The 26,341-nt window shown below is 44.1% G+C and overlaps 1 protein-coding gene across 14 annotated transcripts in view; it reads right to left on the bottom strand.

Moving 5' to 3' along the window:
- The window catches only part of IQSEC2 (IQ motif and Sec7 domain ArfGEF 2), a 201,730-nt gene that overhangs the window by 19,906 nt on the left and 155,483 nt on the right, over nt 1–26,341 (bottom strand). For 13 of the 14 annotated variants that reach the window (XM_073590952.1, XM_073590955.1, XM_073590941.1 and 10 more), the window contains 3 exons: nt 13,681–13,951; nt 12,957–13,343; nt 1,708–2,585 (listed from right to left, as the gene is read on the bottom strand). In XM_073590952.1, coding sequence (XP_073447053.1) covers nt 1,708–2,585; nt 12,957–13,343; nt 13,681–13,951 — 1,536 coding nt within the window. Of the gene's footprint in view, nt 1–1,707; nt 2,586–12,956; nt 13,344–13,680; nt 13,952–16,705; nt 17,062–26,341 lie in introns of those variants that run through there. The other variant, XM_073590951.1, reaches the window with a different exon arrangement.

Genomic DNA, 26,341 nt, shown 5'->3' with positions numbered 1-26,341 from the left:
GTGCAAATTAAAAGAAAAATAAGCCTCAATTGAAAAACAGGCAAAAAGAAATGTCAAAAAGTAGCAAAAAAAAGTCGCAAGTTCGACATTAAATTAGGGCAATTATGTCACCATGAGGCGAATCCCGCGGTCCATTCAAGCTGATGTTACATAATCACATGCTGAGGAAACTTAGCATTTTAGCAGTCCAATAATCCTGATATTCCCTGATGTCGGGGATGCGGCATGCGGTCAGTGAACCTGAAACGCGCCCTCCATGAACAGAGATTGCTGCAGGCCTGTGGTGGAAACAAGCTGTAAAAGGAAAACGCCACTTTTCTGGATCTTATATCACTAGTTACAGTGTAGAATATCCAGATGGCATGGCAGCTGCAAAACACGACCTGTCTATTATTGTTTTCGCCAAAACCCATTTTAATTAAAAGGAAAATTTAACAAAGATTCAGTCTCCAAAGCACAGGTTGTGCCCCCTTTGCAAGCAAAATCAAAGGTCTGATGCTTTGTAAGAGAAATCACTCCATACAACCAGTAGATGGCAGCACACAGCCATTATTTGTGGAGCAGAGGAGCAGCACAGATAATCCATTCCTCCATTTATACATTCACTATGGATTTAAAAACATGGCGGCTTTTATTTCCCATTGCTTTAGATATATCATATTCAGATTATCATGCTGAGGTAGCCATTGGTACTTCACTTTTGTCTAAAAGCAGCCGCACGTCTTATCTCCACTGCTCTCGGCACCCTTCCCATCTCTGGAGGAATTGTGTTTCACATGCTGGGCAGCAATAAAAGTGAAATGTTCAGGAAGTAAGGGAGCAGAGATCTGTAAAAGAGCATGCAGGCAGCTGTACATAAAGACCATGTGTGTGAAAATGTGACCGTCACACCGGTAATCTCACACATGGCAAACCTTGGCAGCATAAAAATATGGCAGCACAGAGCAAAAATAATCCCCTGTGGGCTAGTGTGGCATAATCTAGAGCAGTCAGACATACACAGAAACTTTTCCTTACTTTTTAAAAGCCCTGAAAACCCTTCAAATCCTCCAAACCCCAACACCACAATTGTTAGTAAATATCTTTAAAGGGTCATCCGGTAAGACTAAGTGATCACCTCTTATTATTGATCTGTGGAGTTTGACCGCTGGGATCTGCACTTAGGATGGAGAGTGCGTGCTCAGCCGTCACTCCGTTCATTCCCTACAGGGCTGCAGAGAGCTGGGCTCAGCTTTTTCCAGAAGAACGAACAAAGCGGCATCCAATTTTTTAAGGGGGATAAAACATTTCCCAGCCTGCCAATCGTCATAGGTCTCATCAATCGAACCCAACAGATCATTCAGTAATAGGAAAAGGTGATAAAGAGGTCATCCGGTGAAAATTAGATACTGATTTTTGTGGTGTTGGGGGGTTTTCATTAGAATAGATCCCAGTTCCGAATCTGTAATTTTTAGATTTCTACTTAATTGCATTTACAGCCTGCAAATAACCCGCATTTTGCATATTAATCTATACAGAGGGCTCTTGCACAATGTCAAGGACAGGAACAGGACCCCACCGGGAGGTGGGGAACCTCCTATTTGCAGGTTATAACGGGGGAAATGCAAATGAGCAATTACAGATTGGTAGTGAAGCATTGTGTGATGACCCTCGTGTAGGGTGATTTCGTTGGTGACAGAGTCCCTGTACATCCTTTCTAGCACCTACTTGTTGAAGAGGTTGAGGCCAATACGGTACTGTCTTCTCTGGACCACATCGTTGTTGAACGCAGGCGAGTCCCAGCTGTGCCTGGTTTCCCTCTGGTACGTCTGCTTACAGAGCGTGTTTGGAGGTTCCCGTAGACTATCCCGGGAAGAGGAGCCTGAGCTGCAGTTGATGGTTTCGTTAGAGTTGGTGGTACTATTTAGACTTTCGTTATCCCCGTCAGAGTTCTCCCCAAGTTCCTGTTTACCGTGATGGAGGTGCCGGACCCCTCCCATGCTACCTCCAACTCCCACCTGTGTCCCATTATTTCCACCACCAGAGTCCGATGGGGTAGGCGGAGGATCGGGGTGGTAATGGCGATGCGGGTGAGGGGAGCGAGCAGGTCCTTTGTGAGGTGCTTGTTTAAGAGTCCCATGAGGGCTGCAGTTCTCTTGTTCATACACAACCTGCCTATTTAAGGACCCTCGATCTGACCTATCGCTCAGGTCCACGGAACTGTCACTAGGGGGCTCGATAGTGAGTAAAGGAAGGTGAGCCCCTCTCATGCGAAAGTCTCGGCACTCCATGCAGGGTGTGCTCCGCCTGCTACCGTTCTCCCGACTGTCTTCCCGCGAGGAGGAAGTGGCCCAGTATTCCTGCCGGGAACTAGTTCCTTGTGGAGTGTCCTGATCGGAACTTGGAGGTCTATCAAGGGAAAGGGGAGACACCGGCACTCCCTCATCCATGTAAAGTGTGACGTCACTGAAGGACGTAGCGGTGCTGTCTCCATGTTGCTCTTTGCTTTCACTTTTTTCTAAACTTCCCTTTTCAGCTCGTGGATCGGTGCAGTGCATAGATCGGCAGCTTAGAGCGTCGTCTATTGACTCGGCCAAAGACTTTACCTGACAAGGAGAAGAAATGGAAAGTCACATCAAGCAGCTAGCGGAGGATTGGATATATGTTCTAATAGTGCTTTCATCTCTGGACACTTTTTTTAATTTATTTAAATACATGTATTTTGGGCGAAAAATTATTTTTGCAATTTCGTTTTATAAAAATTTTTACACCAGGCTGCAAAATGAGGAAACAGAATATCCATCAGTGAGCATATGATTTATAATAAAAATATAAATACCGTATATGCATGGGAAAGAACAGCCTATTTAGGGCCGAACTGTGCTAAATTTTTTAATAAAACGCAAATGCAAAAATTATATACCTGCCATTTAAGTATAATAAAAAAGTCTACAAAAGGTGGACAACCCCATAAAAAAAAAAAAAAAAAAAAAAAAAAAAAAGCTGGTTTACAATTGATATTTCTTGGGGAACACATGTATTTACCAGGTGAGAGCCGAGCTTAAACTATTTGCTTTACAGTAAGGCAGCAAAGACTAATGTTAACCAGTTCATCAGTCTTGCTTCAAAGGCCTAGAATTAGAAGGCTCGCCTTACACTTGCAGTTGTGTGACCTGCGCAGACTATTTCGGGAGGCTCTACTATGTGAGGTGTCGTCTGTAGGGTTATTTATATCATGTTTGACTTGTTGTTGGGGCAGTGGAATTTAAAGTCTATCTTTCACTTTATGGGATGGTCGATCCTGACCATGAAGAGATATATGCAGTCTACTACATGTCTAGGCTTCATTACCATTTTCTTTAAATGGCGTCCTGGATGCTTCATTACCATTTTCTTTAAATGGCGTCCTGGATACTTTCGCATTATATATTTATAGAGATTGGAGATTTGTATCCTGCTAAAAAAGATCCAAATCCAATGCATGAGACAGCGTTCTGCAGAAAACCATTCTCAGGCTCCCCACAGCAAACTTAATTCTGGGAATAACCCTTTAAGATGAACGTTTTAGGCATCTAGCTGAAGAGACAGCGATCTCATGAGTCTAAGTGTATTCAGACTCTGCACACTCTGCCTGACAGCTGCAGCTTGCACCGAGCAGCATGAGGAAATCTCAGCATTAGCAGGGAGGAGGGGCCCTGAGGACTCGGAGCTATCAATTAGGCTAGGTGGGCAGAGACTCAGCAGCAGAGAGAAAAGACACAGAGGAGCTGTCAGCCACATTAGGAAGATGGAGATGGAGTTTAACTTTCCAAAATTATACAAATGAGAGGGGAAAGAGGTGCTCCATTACGGCAATAACAAGTGAGAAGGCAACTGGAGATTAAAGCTCACCTGGATGGCTTGTGTCCCAGCACAACTCAGTTGAACGTGAGGATAGAACAAAAGCGAGGCTGCTGCTCCGGCAGCTGACCCACAATGAGGTGGGAGAGGATTGAAAGAAATGTAGAACACAGCGGTTAGATCCAGGACGCAATCGAAGAGGGTCAGAGATTGGATGTGCGTTAAATAGGAGTTTTTATTCATAGAACGCATTTCGGACCTGCTTCAGCTCCTCCCTCAGGCTCAAAATTTTGAACCAACTACAAAATAATTAATATGATTTAAAAAAAAACAACTATTTAACGCACGTCCAATGTCCGATTCTCCTTGGCAGTGCTTGAATCCAGTCTCTCTGTTCTCCATTTCTTCCAAAACTAATTACAGTATACATCCATTCTGACATGATTTTTCAGAATGAGTACAGCAGCCTCCACAGGTCTTATAGATCTAGCTTGACTATCCTTCCGGTCACCAGTTTTGGCCAATGTGGAAGTAAGGCCACCATTTTTCAGGGCTTATACACAGTATTCCATAATGCTGTATATCTTCCCCAACCCGACCTGTAAGGCTACTTTCACACATCAGTTTTTTGCCGTCAGGCAGGATCCGGCTTTTTTTTTAGAAAAAACGGATCCGGCATAAATTTTGGAGAACTGTAGAAACGGATCCGTTTTTTTGCTGGATCCGTCTCTGTTCCTGGCGGCTGGCCAATTGGATCTGAGCATGCGCAGACTTAAAAAAACCGGATCCGGTTGCTGGATCCGTCTTTTTCTGGATCCGGCGCATTCCGGCGCCCATAGACTTTCATTGTAGCAAAAAGCTGGAAGCGCCGGATCCGGCGCTTCCGGCTTTTTCGCCGGAGACAAAAAACGTTACAGTAGACGTTTTTTCAAGACGCCGGAATGAGACAAGTTGCCGGATCCGGCAAAAAACGGATGAAACGCAATGCCATCCGGCGCGATCCGGCGCTAATGCAAGTCAATGGGGAAAAAACGGATCCGGCATTGCATTTTGCCGGATCCGTTTTTTCCAAAAAAAGCCGGATCGCGCCTGAAGGCAAAAAACTGATGTGTGAAAGAGGCCTAAGAGAAGAAAAAAATTCTCATTATACTCACCTGTGGGGAGGTCCGGTCTGAGGGGTGTCTTAGGACTTGGTCTGGTGCCTCCCATCTTCTTACAATCACCGTCCTCCTGCTTGCTTCATGTGAATGACGCGTCCCTTCGTCATCCATGCAATCTCCTCGGCATTGCGCTCTTCCGCAGACGTACTTCTCTGACCTGTTGAGGGTAGAGCAAAGTACTGCAGTGCGCAGGTGCTGGGTCTCTCTGACCTTTCCTGGCGCATGCGCACGGAAGTACCTTGCTCTGTCCTCAACAGGGCAGATAATTACATCTGTGCAGAAGCGCGATGCAGAAAATATTGTATGGATGACGAAGGGACGCATCATCCACATGAAGCAAGCAGGAGGACAGCGATCGTAAGAAGATGGGAGGCGCCGGACCAAGTCCTGAGACACCCCTCGGACCGGACCTCCCCACAGGCTAGTATAATAAAAAAGTTATTTTTGTTCTCTTACAGGTCGGGTTGGGGGGAAGATATACAGCATTATAGAATGCTGTATAACAGTCCTGAAAGGTGGTGGCCTTAATTCATATCGGCCAAAACTGGTGACAGGTTCCCTTTAAAAAATTATACAGCAGTACTGAGTAGTGTAGCTGTGAATGCAAACTTGTTCATTCTGTGTGTCTCTCTCTGCTTGTTTTCCCACTCCTTCTCCCCTTTCTATAAAGCATAATTGGAGGAGGTGTAACCTGTCAGCTCACTCTGTTGGTCCCAGTAATCCTTTGCGAGAATTACCGCGATGACGTCCGTTCTCGCGGGATCGTGCGTCATCGCTTGCAAAGGATTACTGGGACCGGGAGCGTGGAGAGAGGCGGGAAGGCTGCGCAGGACAATCGGAAGGTGAGAAAAACAATATTTATTTTAAATTCTATTTTTTAAAGGGATATGGTACCCAAAGCCCGGAGGACAGTCTCCTCTCCTCCGGACCATGGGTACCATCCGCAAATGTTCTGCTTACTTTTCGCATGGTGTGCACAGCCACATGCGGAAAGTAAGCAGAACAATGCATTCCTATGGGTGCGGGATCGCCGCGATTCCGCTAAATTAATGAGCATGCTGCGTTTTTTACCACAAAGCGATTCCGCCGCGGTAAAAACCGCAACATTAGCACAGCATTGCGGAATCCCATATGAATGCATGGGATGCTTATTTTTCGCGGTTAAAACTGCCACGAAAACGCGAAAAAACCGCCACGTGTGAACATAGCCTAAGGCTATGTACAGACATTGCATTTTTCTGCCGTAGATTTGTCACAGAACCTGAAGGAACTCTTGATGCCAGCAAAGAGAATGAGAATCCTGAAGTGTCATGCACACGCTGCTTAATTTGTGACCTGCATAGTTGGCAGCATGGTAATTCTTTCAGCGTTTTTCAGCCATTGACTTCAAAGAAGCATATATACACACACGTGGTCAAAATTGTTGGTACCCCTGATTTAATGACAGAAAAACCCACAATGGTCACAGAAAAAACTTGAATCTGACAAAAGTAATAATAATTTCCAGAATTCGTCTCTTCCTCAGCCCTCAATCTACTAAAACTCTTGTACATGCCCTCATTATCTCCCGCCTTGACTACTGCAACTCTCCTCTGTGGCCTCCCTGCTAACTCTCTTGCACCACTCCAGTCTGTCCTCAACTCTGCTGCCCGGCTAATCCACCTCTCTCCTCGCTACTCCCCTGTCTCCCCCCTCTGCAAATCCCTCCATTGGCTCCCAATTCACCAACGAATCCTGGTCAAACTACTAACACTGACCTACAAAGCCATTCACAACCTATCCCCTCCCTATATCTCTGAACTAATCTCCCAATATCTTCCCTCACGTAATCTTCGATCCTCCCAAGACCTCCTACTCTCCTCCACACTTATTCGCTCCTCACACAACCGCCTCCAAGATTTCTCTCGAATATTCCCTATACTCTGGAATTCCATGCCTCAACACGTCTGATTATCCACCACCCTCGGATCCTTCAAACGGATCCTGAAAACCCATCATTTCAGGAAAGCTTACAGCCTGCAATAACCATTCTGCCGCCTCACCACCGCCCGAGCTGCCGCCTCAAAACCACCTGAGCTGCTGCACCCCCGACCTTCTGTCTCTTCCTCACTATCCCATAGAATGAAAGTCCGCAGGGACAGGGTCCTCTTCCCTCTGTACCAGTCTTGTCATTGTATGTAACCCCCTTCTCATGTACAGCACCATGGAATTAATGGTGCTATATAAATAAATAAAATAATAAATCAAAAATCTATGAAAATGAACAAATGAAAGTCAGACATTGCTTTTCAACCATAATTCCACAGAATTTAAAAAAAAAACAACTAAAATAAAACTCATGAAATAGGCCTGGACAGAAATGATGGTACCCTTAACTTAATATTTTGTGCACAACCTTTTGAGGCAATCACTGCAATCAAACGATTCCTGTAACTGTCAATAAGACTTCAGCACCTCTCAACAGGTATTTTGGCCCACTCCTCAAGAGCAAACTGCTCCTCCATTTGTCTCGGGTTTGAAGGTTGCCTTTTCCAGACGGCATGTTTCAGCGCTTTCCAAAGATGACTAACTGAAAAACCCCCTCATGATTTCTGACAATTTGTTATCAGATAAGCCATTCCTGTTTACCTACCATTGATTCATCATTGTGTCTAATAGGCAGTTTTTTATCTGGGTACTTGATGTGACAATTTTTATATATACTTCATATACATAACAGTGGTTTTGGGAAAGGGCATAATTTGCTGCAAATTTATATGTAACTGGTTCTACTGTGTGTGAGTGTTATGCATCTATTCAGACTGTCTGGACTTTCTACCTTTTCTCACATGCATATATGATTGCATAAATCTACTTTACTGAATTCATGAAGATATTCTAAGCAAATGGATACAGGCCATCTGGCCCTCTGTTTCTAATCTGTCGTCTTATAGGATGATATAGGAGATAGTCATTTTGTATAGGGCCAGGTAACTCTTTTCTTCACATCAGCTGAGTGAAATTGTTATCAGATGGTAGCACGTATTATCAATTTGTATACATATTTATGTCCATTTCCCCTTTTTTTCTGTTTTTTGAAGTTTTTGGGCTATAATAGTATTGTGCAGCTTTTAACTGCTATGATTCAGGTTTTTCTGACCACATGATTGGGTTGGCAGATTCAGCTGGTTAGATTTGGTTTGACTGCTATACCTTATCTCTTTCTAGCAATACAATAGCCCGTTTTTACTAGGCTTTATAATAGGGGACATCTGTGCAATTTTATACTGTTATTTTTGGACTTAATAAAAGTTATATTTTAATAGGGTTTTTTCAGTTAGTCAGTTATAGGTAACCCTTGTTCACATTATACTTGTTAGTTGGCGTCTTTCCAAAGATGCTCAGTAGGATTTAGGTCAGGGCTCATAGAAGTCAACTTCAGAATAGTACAATGTTTTCCTCTTAGCCACTCTTGGGTGTTTTTAGCTGTGTGTTTTGGGTCATTATCCTGTTAGACCCATGACCTGCGACTGGGACCAAGCTTTCTGAGACTGGGCAGCACATTTCTCTCTAGAATCCCTTGATAGTCTTGAGATTTCAATGTGCCCTGCACAGATTCTAGACACTCTGTGCCAGATGCAGCAAAGCAACCTCAGAACATAACAGAGCCTCCTCCATGTTTCACAGTAGAGACAGGGTTCTTTTCTTGACATGCTGAACCTAGAGCTGATGTGCCTTGCCAAAAAGTTCCATTTTTGTCTCATCTGTGCATAGGACATTCTCCCAGAATCTTTGTGGCTTGTCAACATGTAGTTTGGCAAATTCCAGTCTGGCTTTTTTATGATTTTTCTTCAACAATGATGTCCTCCTTGGTTATCTCCCATAAAGTCCACTTTGGCTCATAGAACGACGGATGGTGCGATCTGACACTGATGTTCCTTGAGCTTGAAGTTCACCTTTAATCTGTTTAGAAGTTTTTCTGGGCTCTTTTGTTACCATTCGTATTATCCGTCTCTTTGATTTGTCATCAATTTTCCTCCTGCGGCCACGTCCAGGGAGGTTGGCTGCAGTCCCATGGAGCTTATATTTCTGAATAATATGTGCAACTGAAGTCACAGGAACATCAAGCTGCTTGGAGATGGTCTTATAATTTTCTTCCTAATCTCCTGAGACAACTCTTTCCTTCACTTCCTCTGGTCCATGTTGAGTGTGATACACACCATGTCACCAAACAGCACAGTGAGTATCTGTAGCCCTCTATACAGGCCCACTCACTGATTCCAAGATTACAGACACCTGTGATGCTAATTAGCGGACACATCTTGATTTAACATGTCCCCTTTTGTCACATTTTCAGGGGAACCTTCATTTCAGTCCAGGCCTATTTCAGGAGTTTTATTTTTTTTTTTTTTAAATTCTGTGGAAGCATAGTGGAAAAGCAATGTCTGGCTTTCATTTGTTCATGTTCATAGATTTTTGATTTATTATTACTTTTGCCAGATTCAAGTTATTTCTGTGACCATTGTGGATTTTTCTGTAAATAATTGTGGTTTTTTCTGTCAATATACACACACACATACAAACACACAGTGAGGAAAATAAGTATTTGATAAGCTGAAATGTTGCAAGTTTTCCCACCTACAAAGAATGGAGAGGTATTTAATTTTTATCAAAGGTACATTTCACTATAAGAGGCCAAATCTAAAAATAAAACCCAAAAATTCACATTGTATGATTTTTACATAGTTGATTTGCATTTTATTGCATGAAATAAGTATTGGATACAATAGAAAAACAGCATTTAATATTTGGTACAGAAACCTTTGTTTACAATTACAGATGTCAGACGTTTCCTGTAGATTCTTCACCAAGTTTGCACACAATGTAGCAGGGATTTTGCCCACTCTTCCATACAGATCTTCTCCAGACCTTTCACGTTTCGGGGCGGTCGCTGACCAACATTGAGCTTCAGCTGCCTTCAAAGACTTTCTATTGGGTTCATGTCTGGAGACTGGCAAGGCCACCCCAGGACCTTAGTTGCCCTGGCTGTAGGTTTCGGGTCATTGTCATGCTTGAAGACCCAGCTATGACTCTTCAATGCTCTTACAGAGGGAAGGAAATTGTTGGACAAAATCATGTGATACATGACCCCATCCATCCTCCTTTGTATACGGTGCAGTTGTCCTATTCCCTTTGCAGAAAAACACCCCCAAAATATAATGTCCCCCCCCCCCGCCATGCTTCATGGTTGGGACTGTGTTCTTGGGGTTGTACTCATCCTTCTTCCTCCAAAAACGGTGAGAGTTGATACCAAGAAATTCTGTTTTTGTTTCATCTGATCACACGACCTTCTCCCATGCCTCCTCTGGATCATCCATATGTTCAATGGCGTACTTCAGACGGGCCTGGCCATGTGCTGGCGTGAGCAGGGGGACCTTGCCTGCCCTGCAGGATTTTTATCCATGACGGCATAGTGTGTTACTAATGGTAATGTTTAAGACTGTGGTCCCAGCTCTCGTCAGGTCATTGACCAGGTCCTCCCATGTACTTCTGGGCCGATTCCTCACCTTTCTCAGAATCTTCTTAACCCATCAGGCGAGATCCTTACCCCCTGACCGAGGAAGTTATCTTGTGTTTCTCCCATTCTCTAATAATTGTGCCAACAAATAGTTGCCTTCTCACCAAGCGGCTTGCTCATTGTCCTATAGTCCATCCCAGCCTTGTACAGGTCTACAATTTAGTCCCTGGTGTCCTTAGACAGCTCTTTGGTCTTGGCCATGGTGGAAAGGGTGGAGTGTGATGGAGTGTGTGGACAGATGTCTTTTATACAGGTAATGAGTTCAAACAGGTGCAATTAATACAGGTAATAAGCGCAGAGTAGGAGGGCTTCTTAAAGAAAAACTAACAGGGCTGTGAGAGGCAGAATTCTTGCTGGTTGCTAGGTGATTAAATACTTATTTCATGAAATAAAATGCAATTTAATTACTTAAAAATCATACAATGTGATTTTCTTTTTATTTTCAGATTCTGTCTCACGATACCTGTGATTAAAATTACAGACCTCTCCATTCTTTGTAGGTGGGAAAACTTGCAAAATGGGCTAGTATATCAAATACTTATTTTCGTGTGTGTGTGTGTGTGTGTGTGTGTGTGTGTGTGTGTGTGTGTGTGTATGTATGTTTTGTTTTTTTTCTTTTGATTACTGGTTTAGTAAAGCGGGTGTCTGACGCTTCTCAATTACTAGCACTAGGGCTTGATGTCAGCGGTGTTTTGGAACACTTCACAGATAACATCAACCCTTAAGTACCAATACCTTGATTGCCAAAACAATTGAGACGAGTGAAGGCAAAGCGCCAGAATTGGAGAATCTCATGTGATGTGCCACTTCTGGGGCGGCTGCTAGGAAGAGCCCAATAACCAGGGACCTTCCCAGCCTGATATCATCAGCTCACAACTGTCTGCTTTACTTTTGCTGATTTCATAAAACAGGGGGGACCCCACATCATTATTTTCATTCACTCATTTATTAGGTTTATAGCTGTACAATAAGCTCCACATGCAAGGCACCAATGGGTCGTGGGGTTGGGAAATTATATATTTGCCGGATGTCCATCGTCTATCAGCTTTATTTTAATTCAACTAGCTTTATAAGTTACAAATAGCCATCACTGCTGAACAAAAACTTGGGTAAAAAAATGCACATTGTCCTGTTTTTCCTGCCAAAAGATACAGAAAAGGTGCAAAAATGTCTGCATTCAAATACTCAAGGTGTGCACATACCCTAAAAACCTAAAAGTGTTTTCATTGATGGCAACCGAGTGCTGAAATCAAAGTTGTTTTAGGACAGAAGTGCTAGGATCTTTACTTAAGCCTCTTGGTTTTATCGATCGGTGGGGGGGTCTCGATCCCCAGACACTGGCTGATGAATACTTATGACGTGTCCCTATTTTTGGAACTGGATTTAACATGTTTTCTACTTAATAGGTGGTGGAGCTGAAAAAGTGACTTGTTGGAAGCTACCTGGTCAAGTGATAAAGATGTTATTACTCTGCACCCACGTAGGACCTATACTATTGCATGAATTGATTCAAGGATAACAGAGTTTTGGGGCACCATGGTGCAAAACACTATATAACCCAATGACGTCCTCCGCTTTATAACAATAATTTATATATATATATATATATATATATATATATATATATATATATATATATATATATATTTTATAAAAAAATATTGTATACTTGTCAGGAGGAGACTTGGACTATACAGAGGTAACAATATATTGATATATATTTCTGCGAGTGCAATAACACAAAGGGGAGCCGGGTAATGGGGGGGACTCACAGAGATATAGCAGGAGGAAGACAAATGTAGCTATATAGTGCACTGTGACACAGCTAGGAGAAAGAACACAATAGGAATATATATACTGACGTGGATCCATCACTCATACATACGAGAGGCAGTCATTCCAGTGGATGCAACATTACTCCTAATCGATCTGGTAATATTAGGGTCCCTCTCTGCCATATGCACTGTGAAAACCCCAAGTGCATACAGTATGGGCATCCACTGGATTACAAGAGCATCCACTGACCTCCAAAGAGGTCGAAGCTATTCTTTGTATGGATTACCAAGGTCTGCTGCATTATGGCAGGTAGAGGCATCTAGTAAAGTAAGTATCCCATGAGGTGGGATACGTATGCAGTTATGTTTTATACACTGGTGTCCGTCAGAAGTATACGTAGGAGAATCTGCCCTTCATACACCAAAGGGACACTGCAATGAGGTAAATCAACTCTCTGTAATGTCACCAATTACTTCTCATTATTTGGCTGTACAACATGGCTGCCTCTGTATGTGCCAATGGTGGGTCCACTTTAACAAGGCTCCATAATTGCCCATCACAAAAGATACAAGACTTGGATGGACGTCCTCTTTATTCTAGTCTCCTGTTCCTGGGAATAACCACTCACCCTTATAGCGCCTCACCTGTTTGGAGAAGGAATCCTCCAGTTCTGTGATTTCATTGGAAAACTCCCCCGAGGTGTTGATCGAATCGCCATCAATCCCGCTGCAGGAACCCCCATAGTGAAGACCTCGCTCCCCCTGCCCACGACATGCAGCTACCCCTTCGTCCAATGACACAGGTTTGCCCTGGAAGTATGGGGTGTTGTGGGTCTTGTCATACTCCTCAAAGGAGTACTGCATGCGCATGTTGGATAGGATGATCCGACGGGACATGCGGCTCTCAGAAGCAGAGCTGCGGAGACGTTCAAAGTTCTTATTCATGCGATATTGTCTGAATGCGGTCTGGATGGTGCGAGCCGCTCGCCGGCTGAGGAAATAGCCCCCATACTTCCTCTCCAGCATTTCCACCTACATCAGGAGACAGGTAGAGTTGTGTGTGTAAGAGAGGGCCCCGAGGACACAACACAGAGGGGTAAGAGACAGGAGGTGAAAAAAGAAACATATGGGACAGGAAAAGAAGCAGAAACTTTTGTCTTGAGAGAAGTTTTCAAACTCGTCCTTGAGATTTGTCAATAGTCCTGCTACAGGGCTATGAAAATTGAAAATATGGCTGCTTAGTAACTATGACATGTTTGAAAACAACTGCTCAGTAGGACAGAGGAGGAAAAAAAAGGACCGAAATAACAGACCAAGCCTTGATGTCAGACAGGAGGGAAGTTGGTATGGGTTTCAACACAGCAGATACCTTCTTGTCCTGGAGGTCAGTAGACAATTCATAGCTGTCAGACAAGGCTTTGGATCTTTTATTCTCTTCTTCCTCCTGTTTGCGCAAGGCAACGCTGGCTGGCTGTAACCTGGCCCTTTGACTCCACTGGAGCCCTGGGTGAGACGGGTGACGGGTGGGTGATGGCAAGTCGTAGTGATCGCTTTTCACCTCTCCGCGGTACGGTGGCTGCTGGCCTGGACTGTCAACAATTGTTCCAGATTCGCTGCCAAGAGAGTCGCCACCTTCAACACTGAAGAGATAGACAATGGTAACAAAAGGGCAAATAAAGTGACCACCATTAAAAGAAAAGTTGCTATGGGTAAAATAAAGAAGCAATGACAATGTGCAAACAGTCAGAGTGAAAGTTACACATTGCAATATTAGGTTGGTTCAAGACAGTCTACAAAAAGCACATACGTGTCAATGACATGCCGGCTGTAGCATCAGATATAAAGACCTGGAAAAGGAATATACTGGTAGAGGTGGCGAAACATACAGGCAGCCAGAAAGCATACAGACAAAGGACAGAATATGCTGGCATTAAAAGGCAAAAATGCAGTCAGCCAAGGTGAGTGCACACCTTAAGTGTACACATACAGGCATAAGCAATGGAACAACAGTCTGCCACGAAAAGGGATGTAGTAATGGAGGCATAACAGTCAGCCAGAGGTAGTACATAGCTGAAACACAGCCATGCAGAGGAGCACACAAACATATGCAGGAAAGGAAAAGTCTGCCAGGGAGAGGTATGTACTACAGGAGACCAGCAATGTTATATTGTAGCAAGAGCAGCAAAAGTACAGTCACACACTGTCAGCGGGTACAGGCTGACAGGGAGCACACATACAGCCAGAAAGGAAACAAGTTGTCAGTCAGAGGGTACATGCTGACAGGGGCAGCACTTGTATGGCCATAGAGGAACAAGCTGTCAGAGAGCAGGTACAGTCTGACAGGGAAAGGGATCACATATCCAGCCAGAGAAGGCACAGCTCTCAGGAGAAGGTACAAGCTGACAGTGGCAGCACGTATACAGCCAGAGAGGGCACAAGCTGTCAGTCAGAAGGTAAAAGCCAACAGTGGCAGCACCTATACAGCCAGATAGGGCATACGCTTTCAGTCAGAAGGTACAAGCTGTTTGTCATAAAGTACAGACTGACAGATGAAGCACAAGCTGTCACTTGCAGGGTACAGACTGACAGGGGGAACACAGCACAAATAAAGCTAGAGAGGTAAAAGGTGTCAGTTAGAAGGTACAGGCTAAGAAGGGCAGCATATATACAGCCAGAGAGGCACAAGCTGTCAGTCAGAAAATACAAGGTGACGGGGCAACACATATACAGCCAGAGAGGGCATACGCTTTCAGTCAGAAGGTACAAGCTGTTTGTCATAAAGTACAGACTGACAGATGAAGCACAAGCTGTCACTTGCAGGGTACAGACTGACAGGGGGAACACAGCACAAATAAAGCTAGAGAGGTAAAAGGTGTCAGTTAGAAGGTACAGGCTAAGAAGGGCAGCATATATACAGCCAGAGAGGCACAAGCTGTCAGTCAGAAAATACAAGGTGACGGGGCAACACATATACAGCCAGAGAGGGCACAAGCTGTCAATCAGAAGGGTCAAGCTGACATGGGCAGCACATATACAGCCAGAAATGGCACAAGCTGTCAGAAGGTACAAGCAACAGCGACAACACATACACCCAGAGAGGGCACACGCTGTCAGAAGGTACAGGCTGACATGGGCAACACATATACAGCCAGAGATGGCACACAGTCTGTAAGAACGTACAAGCTGCTAGAGGCAGCACAAATACAGCCAGCGAGGAAATAAGCTGTCAGTCAGAAGGCACAGGCTGACAGGGGCAGCATATATACAGTAAAAGAGGGCACAAGCTGTCAGAGGGTACATGCTGACAGGGGCAGCATATCTACAGCCAGAGAGGGAATAAGCTGTCAGTCAGAAGGTACAGGCTGACAAGGGCAGCACATACAGCCAGAGAGGGCACAAGCTGTGAATCAGAAGGTACAAGCTGACAGGGGCACCACATATACAGCCAGAGAGGGCACAAGCTGTCAATCAGAAGGTACAGGTTGACAAGGGCAGTACAGATACAGATAGTCAAGCACAGAAGAAGCTTAAACAGCCCGAAATGGCAAATACTTTTGATTAGCGACAGCACCACTGACAGCAGTTTTCACCTACAGTCGGCCAGCAATGGTAGCGCAACATACAATCAATATATAAAATATTGAACATGCAAGTATATAGTTACCCATAAGAACATACAAATTTCAAGGAGGCTGAACAAGGCGCATGACCATAAAATCTGCTTGTTTCACACACACTAATACTTTCTGATTATCAGATGAACTTTACCTCTCTGGCCATGTAATCACGTACATAAACATACTGTACAAAGATGGTGGTGATCACAGAGGATTTCTCTACAAATCCCAATCCTGTGTGCCCCAAATAACCACCAATGCCCAAAGCAGAGGTCCCTGAGACTGCACTACCCCCCCCCCCCCCCCCCCCCCCCCAAAAAAAAAAAAAAAAAAAAAAAAAAAAAAAAAAAGAAGAAAAGATCTATCGGCAATCCCCCATTGGGGGTCAAATAATGAATAGGGATCACCACGATTGCCACTGTCAGACATGATGCCCCTTGCCCTCTGATTTTCCCAGAAATATGACATCACAAACACCACCGAGTATCCAAACCATAATGGGATGACCACCGATGGCCCAGGTATCGGCTGCACAGTTGCCCCAAAAACCCAAAGTCAGCTGCACAACTTCTGGGTTTATCAGATGCCGACATAGAAAATTACGCAGGAGATTGAATGCTCAGTTTACTGTGAAAACAAGAAGATCGCAGGTGTTCACCTTGCAAGACAAAGGTGTAGTTGTGAGGAATCTGACCTTCACATGCTGTAAACAGGCCAGGAATGCACATGACAAGGGGTGTCATCATCTGGCTGATTACGATCATGTTCTGCACTCACATGTAAAGTGCAGCTCGTGCAGGGAGACGAGGCGGCTTTCCTCCGCTTTTCTTTCTCATCTTCTTGCAAAGTGCATAGAGGATGTAAGGCTGCATCCATCAACTTTCCCGTGATCACGTTCCAGAAAGGAAGGGGAAACAAGGAGAAACCTCAGAAATGCTCTGCAGGGGATTACTCCGCAGGTTGTTTGTGATGGAAATCCAAAAACCCATCACTATGGAGCTACAGGCAACACCTAGCTCTGCTCCTCCTACCTCCAACCTGGCACAACCCTTCACCCTTCCCGGCACCTATAATTAAGCTGTATCCTTCACAATCACTGACAATAGGTACACAATACATCACAAATCCCGCAGGTCACTTCCAGGTAACACAGCGTGATCCTCACTGCAAGAGAGTCAACTACTAAACCTGATCTTAAGACAGTAAACCAAACAATAAAAGCTGCCAGAAATATTTCATAGATGAGACACCGAATAAATAACGATTACGGCAATCTGACACGTAACAAATAGATGCAGCAGAGCTCAGTTTGTAGATTCTGCTAAGGCTATGTGCACACACTGCGGAATCACCTGCAGGTTTTTCCCTGCGGAACCGCAGGTAAAGTGACCTGCGGTTTGGCCTGCAGTTTTCACACCTCTTCTATGTTAAAAGTGTGAAACCGCAGCGGAATCCACAGAAACAATTGACATGCTGCGGTTTATAAACCGCACCAAAACCGCACGGAAAAACCGCAGCGTGAGCACTGCGGTTTTGAAAACCAATAGGGTTACATGGTACTGTACCATGTCTGCGGAACTTCTGCGGTTCCGCAGGGCCAAAAACGCTGCGGAACCGCAGCAAAAACCGCAGCGTGTGCACATAGCCTTATATGGAGAGGAAAGGCTGCAGATTTTTTGCGTGGATCTGTGTGCGGATGGATAAGCTACAGTGTATCCGAGCGTCAGTAAAGTGCATGGGAATTTCCGTTTTCCTGCTCCCCTTCGTCCAAAAGCCAGAACTACCATACTTTATTTTTGAGGATTTTTTTGCAAGTTGATTTTTTTTTTTTTTTTTTTTTTTTAGTTACACCATTCATTTTACCTGAATGGAAAGTGGGAATAAAATGGAGAGAAAAAAAGCAAAGTTTTGGGGTTTTGTTTCTGCAGCAAAATTTGTAACATTTCTTAACATTTTTGCTTTCTTTCAGACACTTAAACATTTTTGCAAAAAAAAAAAAATAAATAAAATCTGAGATCCATAACTTTATTTTTCCATCCATGAAGCTTGCAATGTCTTATATTTTGCATAGCGGGCAGACGTTTTTATTGATACCAATTTGGGGCATATTTGACATTTTGTGTTATCGCGACAGAGAGGAGCCAGAAGACAGCAGCATCTGATTTCTCCTACTCCTGCACTGGTTAGAAGCACTTTACCTTCGTATTAAACTGTGTAAATTTATTTTGGCAGTGCAGGGGTTAATCTGCTCAGTTGAGCGCTCCTGGAGCGTTAAGGCTCTCAGCTGTGCACTGTTATCCACTCCCATCTTCTATATAATCTGGGCCCTGGCTAGCAGTCATTGTCAGAGAAGCTTATGCTGCATGGCTGGGAGGTGGCTGTTTGGTGGTTATTAGGCTGTGTGCACACGCTGCGGATTATGTGCGGATTCATCCGCGTGGATTTTGTAAAATCCGCAGGTGAAACCGCAGGTCAAAAGACCTGCGGTTTTACCCTGCGGTTTTTCATCTCCTCAATGGAGGAGATGGCAAACCGCAGGAGAATCCGCAGAAAGAATTGACATGTCAATTCTTTCTGCGGAATGAAAACCGCAGATAATCCGCGCGGAAAATTTCGCACCGTCTGCACTGCGGTTTTTGATTCCCATAGGGAATCATGGTACTGTACACCGCAGCAAAAACTGCTGCGGGTCCGCAGCGGCCAAAACCGCTGCGGAACCGCAGCAAAATCCGCAGCGTGTGCACACAGCCTTAGAGTAGGTGGCTCTTGGATTTATCTGCGATTGTTTTTATGTTCCTAGGTTTTGAGCATGTGATAATTCTGTTTCTTCTCCTATTTTAGTTTAACCCCATTCTCTACTCCCAGATGCATCCCTGTTATTTGTGTGTCTATATTTGTATGTTTGGTATTTTCCGTTACCCCTGTTCGTATTACCTTGTTAGTCTGGGTGGTGTATATTATGGTACACTACTACTCCCCTCTTCCCTGGGTGGGGGAGGAATACAGACTGCCGGGGCAGGGTACGTGGCCCAGGCAACTACACCATCAGAAGTAATCTGGGGAACAGGGAAAGCTCGGACATCTCTAGCGTTAGGGACATGGAATGAGCCCTTGATCCTGGGACACCCGACAACAGAGTTGTGACATTAAAAGATGGATAGAGAGTATCCATAAACCACTATTACTCGAGAATAAAATCAATAAAGTTTATTGAATATATATTTAAAAGATGTATATCACAAACAAAAAAGGACATATGCATGAGGTTTTCATAAAGAGGATGTACCAAACATATAGAGCAGTGGTGGTTAGTGATGAGTGAGTATACTCGTTGCTCGGGTGTCCTCCGAGTATTTTGGCGTGCTCAGAGATTTCATTTTCGTCGTCTCAGATGCATGATTTGTCACTGCTAGACAGCTTGAATACATGTGTGTAATGCCTGTTTGTTAGGGAATCTCCACATGTATTCAGCCTGTCTACAAATCGCAAATCATGCAGCTGAGACAAGGAAAACTAAACTTCCGAGCACGTCAAAATACTCAGAGGACACCCGAGCAACGATGCTACTCGCTCATCACTAGTGGTAAGTTAAAAAGAAAGAAAAATCATGTAGGGTAATGGGTCTACATTGACCCCCAGTATAAATCAGCCAATCATCCTATAATTAGTGCAACCATTTCAAGGATTTTCTCCATTATAGTGAAAGGATCAATCACTGGGGCCACCCATATAACGCTAAGTTCACACGTACCGGAACGCTTGCGGAAATTACCGCGAGAATTCCGGAATTCCATTCCGCGGGAAAATCGCATTTTAAATTCCCGCGATTTTCCAGCGGAAAATCTAGCATTTTGCAAGTGTATTTAGCTTGCAAAATGCTAGCGTTTTCCAAGCGATCTGTAGCATCGCTTGGAGAACTGATTGACAGGTTGGTCACACTCGTCAAACAGTGTTTGACAAGTGTGACCAACTTTTTACTACTGAGGCCGCCTATGCAGCATCAGTAGTAAAAGAAAATGCAAAAAAAACAAAAAATGGTGTTATTCTTACCTTCCGACGTCCCGCGCAGCCGTTCCCAGTAATCCTTTGCGAAAATGCCAGCAATGATGTCAGTTCTCGCGGGATCGCGATGTCTTGCGGTAATTCGCGATGACGTCGCGCGAATGACCGCGAGACTTTGTGATCCCGCGAGAACGGACGCCATCGCGGGCATTTTCGCAAAGGATTACTAGAAACGAGAGCGGGGAGAGAGGCGGGAAGGCTGCGTGGGACACCGGAAGGTGAGAATAACAATATTTTTTATTTTAAATTCTATTTTTTACAGGGATATGGTACCCAAAGCCCGGAGGACAGTCTCCTCTCCTCCGGACCGTGGGTACCATCCGCAAATGTTCTGCTTACTTTCCGCATGGTGTGCACAGCCACATGCGGGAAGGAAGCGGAACAATGCATTCCTATGGGTGCGGGATCGCCGCGATTCCGCAAAATTAATGAGCATGCTGCGGTTTTTACCACAAAGCGATTCCGCCGCGGTAAAAACCGCAGCATTAGCACAGCATTGCGGAATCCCATAGGAATGCACGGAATGCTTATTTTTCGCGGCAAAATCGCGCGGTTAAAACGCCACGCGTGAACTCAGCCTAAAGCTAATAACCGCTCAGAGCTTACCCATGATGTAATTAGACAAGTCTCAGACACCACAGCAAAAATGTCCTGATGCGTGTTTCGCCTACGAGCTTTCTCCCCTTGGTTACTCGGTGTCAATCTTTAGGCGATATATGATTTAATCCACTACAAATATATTTACATTTAGGGTGTGTGCACACGGTGCAGATTATTCTGCAGTTCTGCAGCAGAACTGCAAGTGATGTACAGTACCATTTAAGGCTATGTAAAACAAAAAACGCTGTGAACATGCTGACGATTTTTCCATGCAGATTTGGTGCGGATTTAAAACTGCAGCATGTCACTTCTTTTGTGCAGTTCTGCAGCAGTTTTCCACCTGCTCCATTATAGAAATCCGCAGGTGTAAAACTGCAGGGGAAATCCGCACAAAAACTGCTCTAAGGCTATGTGCACACGCTGCGGATTGGACTGCGGATTTGTATCTGTGGAACCGCAGGTAAAATGACCTGCGGATTTGCCTGCGGTTTTCCCCTGTGGTTTATCACCTCTACAATGGCGGAGATGGTAAACCGCAGCAGAATCCGCAAAAAAGAAGTGATATGTAATTTCTTTCTGCGGATTCAAAACCGCAGCTTTTCCGCAGTTAAAAATCTGCAGCATGTGCACAGCAGATTGTAAATCCCATAGATTTACATGCTACTTTACACTGTCTGCAGAACTGCTGCAGGCCAAAACCGCAGCGGATCCGAAGCAAAAACCACAGCGTGTGCACATAGCCTAAATCTGCAGGTAAAACGCAGGTCATTTTACCTGCAGATTTAGGAAAATCTACGCCGAAAATTCCACAGCAGAATCTGCAACGTCTGCACTTAACCTAACTTGCTGCTGTTAAAGGAGGATGTCAGCTGTATAATACAGCCGTGTGTGGATTGGGTTTGGATTCTGAGACAGCACCCAACATAGTCTTGTGTCAGGAAAGTTGTAATAAATCTTATCAAAGTGAGGTGAAATCATTTTTAAGTGGAAATGGGCATGTGGTGTGCAATTTAAGCTAAAGATTTTCATAAGGCCTGTTTCACACTTCCGTTTTTTCAAATCCGTCAAAATCCGTTGTTTTCCGTAAAAAAACGGATCCGCCATTTTTTGCAGGATCCGTTTTTTTGTCCCATAGACTTCCATTACGGTTACCGCGGATCCGTCAAAAAAACGGATCCGGTTTTTTAAAAACGGATCCGTTGGCATCCGTTTCCGTCAAAAAAATGGAAACGGATCCGTTTGGCGGACACAAAAACGGAAGTGTGAAACAGGCCTTACAGATTTTATCCTTTGGCCGGCGTCACACTAGCGTGGAATACGGACGAATGCTATGCGATAAAACATATAGAAAAATTGGAACAGCACCATAGAAAATACCTCAATAGCGTGCACGCTTCCTCAACCAGCAATCAATTGGCTCATTAGAATAAATATCAAAAAAAGGGAAACAGCACAAAAATATCAAAAAAAGTGAATATATATGTCATGATCCAGCGTTTAAATGGATAAGTGAACTTTTTTTCCTTTGGCTAGGTGGCAAAGTGATGTGATTGCCCCCGGTGGCCATTAGAATTATTATACGTGGTGTCGTTCATTCTAAGTTGCCCCGGTGGTGGTGAGTGGTAGCGCACTTTAGTTTCTTTTGTTTAGTGCACGTAATTATAAATCAGGTGTGAGGCTCTATAAAAGAGAGCCAGGTGTGTTCAATCACTGTTAGTAATATTGTGTTCGTTTTTGGGAAGGAAGCCTGGGTGAGGAAGGAGCTGAACATGAGTCCTGCGCAGCCCAGCCAGAGGGGAAGAGTGGCAGCTATGTGGTCTGCAAGAAGGGCTGGCATGGCCTGGTGGAGTCACAGTTTATGGTGTCGGCAGGAAGTGCCTTGCGGTACTCGCTGCGTCCAGACACACGTCACCGTGACTATATATATTTATTTTTTAGGGTGCCAAGGAAAAATGAACTTTGCAAATTGGTAAGTCTTACCCCTCAAATTTGTTCCTTTTGGCGTAAGGATACACCATGTAAAATATGTTGACATTAAATTTAGATTTACCACTTACTCAAGTACGGTATATATTAAAATATACGGTATATATATATATATATATATATATATATATATATATATATATATATATATATATATATATACACACACACACACACACACACACACACACACACACACACACACACACACACACACACACACGCGCACACACACATATATCGCCGCGTTCAGAAACGCCCAATCAAAATATAAAATCAATTAATCTGATCGGTAAGCGCCATAACATACCATACATAACATGGGATATGCATGACGAAAAATACTAAACAAACATTTAAAACTGCAATATGATGTGGCATTGAGCAAAAAGTAAATGATAACTAATCTTAAAAAAAAGAAATTTATAAAATATCTATGACCAAAAAATATATATACATACATACATACATACATACATACATACACACACACACACACACACACACACACACACACACACACACACTAGCTTGGCCCGTGCAAAATTTTCGCACATTGGTGGTCAGGGGCGCAGGGCAATTTCAGCGAAAGCAAGCTGGTCAAATGTAAATGTATTTCATGAGATGATGAACACAGATAGGTATTTATACCGTATTTTTCGGACCATAAGACGCACTTTTTTCCCAAAAATTTTTTGGGGAAAATGGGGGTGCGTCTTATGGTCACAATATACTTACAAATCCTGTTGCGGCGTTCCCGTAGTGGCGGTCCCAATGCAGCCTCCCTGTGCTCTGTGGTGCGGTGGGGTCGGGGCTCTGTAGTGTGGCTGCAGCGGGGCTCTGTGCTGCGTGGGGGGCTCCGCCGGCATTTCGTTAAAGCCTGAAAGCCCCCCGCAGCTCCGTTGCTGCAGCGCGGTGGCCTCCAGAAAGATGGCTGCTGGGAGCGGCGCATACTCAAATTCAAATCACGGCAACGAGATCTCGACCCGAGATCTCGGGACAAGATCTCGTTGCGGAGATCTGAAACTGCACAGCCGCCATCTGTCCGGAGGCCTCTTTTTTTTTTTTTTTTTTTTTTTAAGATTAGTTATCATTTACTTTTTGCTCAATTGTATTTAGCCGCATATTTTGTATATACATATATACCATTTGTAACCTCTTGTTGTGGTGAACTGTGCAGTACCCACATTTTAACCTCTCTTGATTTTCATGTGTCATTTTAATCATACCTTAATAAAGATTATACTTTTATACTTTGGATATAGCTTCCTTTTGCTATTTGGGTGTACATATAGAATAGGTAGATATATAGATTTCAGTCACAAATACAATTAGTATAGTGTGTATTCTGGACATTTATTTAATGAATAAAAGATTTTTTTGGCGTGGGGTTCCCCTATAATAGCCAGCAATGTTTCTGCAGACAGCTGAGGGCTGATGTTAATAGCCTAGAAAGGAGCCTTGGATACTGGCCCCCAGGCTAAAAACATCAGCTCTCAGCCGCCCCCGAAAAGGCGCATCTCTAAAATGTGTCAATTCTGCCACATAGCCTTGCCACACATATCTTTTCCCACTGCCCTGTAGCGGTGGCATATGTGGTAATATTTGCGGGGGTTGTTGTCACCTTTCAGGTGACATCAAGCCCAGAGGTTAGTAATGGAGAGGTGTCAATAAGACGCCCCTATTACTAACCCCATAGACAAATTGTAAAGAAAACACACACCCAGTAAAAAATCATTAATTGAAATAAAGACTTCTTTATTATTCTTAATAAACGATACTTACAGCCACACCTAATCCATGCGAAGCCCTCAATCTCCTGTAATAAAAATAAAATAAAGCAACAATATACCATACCTGTCCGTCGTTGTGTCCCACGCCGTAATCCATATCTGGGGGATATACATTTTTCAACCTGAATGGTGCTAAGCCCTGTTTCACACATCCGTTTTTTGCCGCTAACGGATCCGTTTTTTTGACGGATCCGCGGTAGCCGCTAATGTAAGTCTATGGGAAAAACGGATCCGCCAAAAACATGGCGGATCCGTTTAACGGAAAATGATGGATTTGGACGGATTTAAAATAACGGAAGTGTGATCCAGGCCTAAGATGCGACCGTCCCAGCTGAAAAAGTCTTAGTTACTCACCGGTTAACGGTATTTTTCGGAGTCCATGACAGCACCACCTGAGAGAGGGGATCCGCCCTTCAGGAACAGGAAACCTACAGATACAAAAGGGCGGCACCTCTCCCACGCATCAGTTGGATTACAGAGCACAAGAGGACCACAATGGTTAATAGCAAAATTTATACACAGTGTTTTTTATACAACTATTCCTTACTAGTGTACATATAAGAGAAAGAAGTGCATATCCAAATTTAAACTACAAAAGGGGGGGGAATATACGGGTGCTGTCATGGACTCCGAAAAATACCGTTAACCGGTGAGTAACTAAGACTTTATTCGGTCGTCCATGACAGCACCACCTGAGAGATTTACAGAGAGTAATAACTATTTTAGGGAGGGACTACAGCCTGCAGTACCCTTATACCAAAAGAGAGGTCTGTGGAAGCACCCAAGTCTAGCCTATAATGATTATAAAAGGTGCTCGGAGAGGACCAAGTAGCCGCCTTACATATCTGGTCAATGGAGACTTCTGATCTCTCGGCCCACGAGGACGCCATGGCTCTGGTGGAATGCGCCCTCAGTTTTGCAGGTGCCGGTCTGCCCTTTGAGGTGTATGCAATTGAAATAGCCTCTCTAATCCACCTAGCTAGTGTATTTTTTGACACTCTACAGCCTTTCCTGGGACCTTGATGGGAGATAAATAGGGCATTCTCCTTTTTCCAGGGGTCAGTAACCGCCAAATATTCTTTAAGGCATTCTCTAACATCTAAGGTGTGTAATTTCTCTTCCTTCTCATTAGCTGGATTAGGGAGGAAGGATGGAAGGACTATTTCCTGTGTTCTATGAAAGCTAGAAACTACCTTCGATAAGTACGCCGGGTCAGGTCTGAGTATTACCCTATCGTCCTTAAACTGTAAATAAGGAGGACGCCTAGATAATGCCTGGATGTCGCTTACTCTACGAGCTGAGGTTAGAGCTACCAGGAAGGCTACCTTGAGGGACAGGTTTTTTATAGAGGCTGATGAGATGGGTTCGAATGGAGCTTCTGTCATGGCTGTGAGGACTAGGTTCAAGTCCCATGGCATGAATCTATCCTTCACCACTGGCCTGGATCTACCTGCTGCCTTGATGAATCTACTGACCCAGTAATTACCCGCGATGTTGCAGCTAAAGAGGGCCCCCAAGGCTGAAGCTTGTACTTTGAGGGTACTAGTGGAGAGCCCCAATTCTAGACCTTTCTGAAGAAATTCTAAGATTTGATTTATAGGAGCCAAACCCCCAGCGACTACTCTAGAGTTCTTTAGGAATCTCTTCCAAATTCTGACATAGATCTTGGTAGTAGTGATCTTTCTACTTTTAAGTAGAGTGTCAACCAGGTCTGGGGAGAAGCCTTTATCTTTCAGCAGTGTCCGTTCAAACTCCACGCCGTCAGATGTAGGCCAGCCACCTGAGGATGAAAGACTGGGCCCTGGGATAGGAGATCCGGGATCTCCGGCAGGACCCAAGGATCGGACACTGACATGGTCCTGAGGCATGAGAACCAAGCCCTCCTGGGCCAAAACGGAGCGATCACTATAACTTTCACTCTGTCTCTCCTGATTTTCCTCACCACTAGAGGTAATAGCGATAGGGAAGGGAA

Source organism: Dendrobates tinctorius, unplaced genomic scaffold (genome assembly GCF_039654945.1).
Source record: "Dendrobates tinctorius isolate UK_male_01 unplaced genomic scaffold, ASM3965494v1 ptg000120l, whole genome shotgun sequence".
Classification (NCBI taxonomy): Eukaryota; Metazoa; Chordata; class Amphibia; order Anura; family Dendrobatidae; genus Dendrobates; species Dendrobates tinctorius.
The sequence above is the reverse complement of the archived record's forward strand: the minus strand, read 5'-3'. Positions and strand labels throughout refer to the sequence as shown.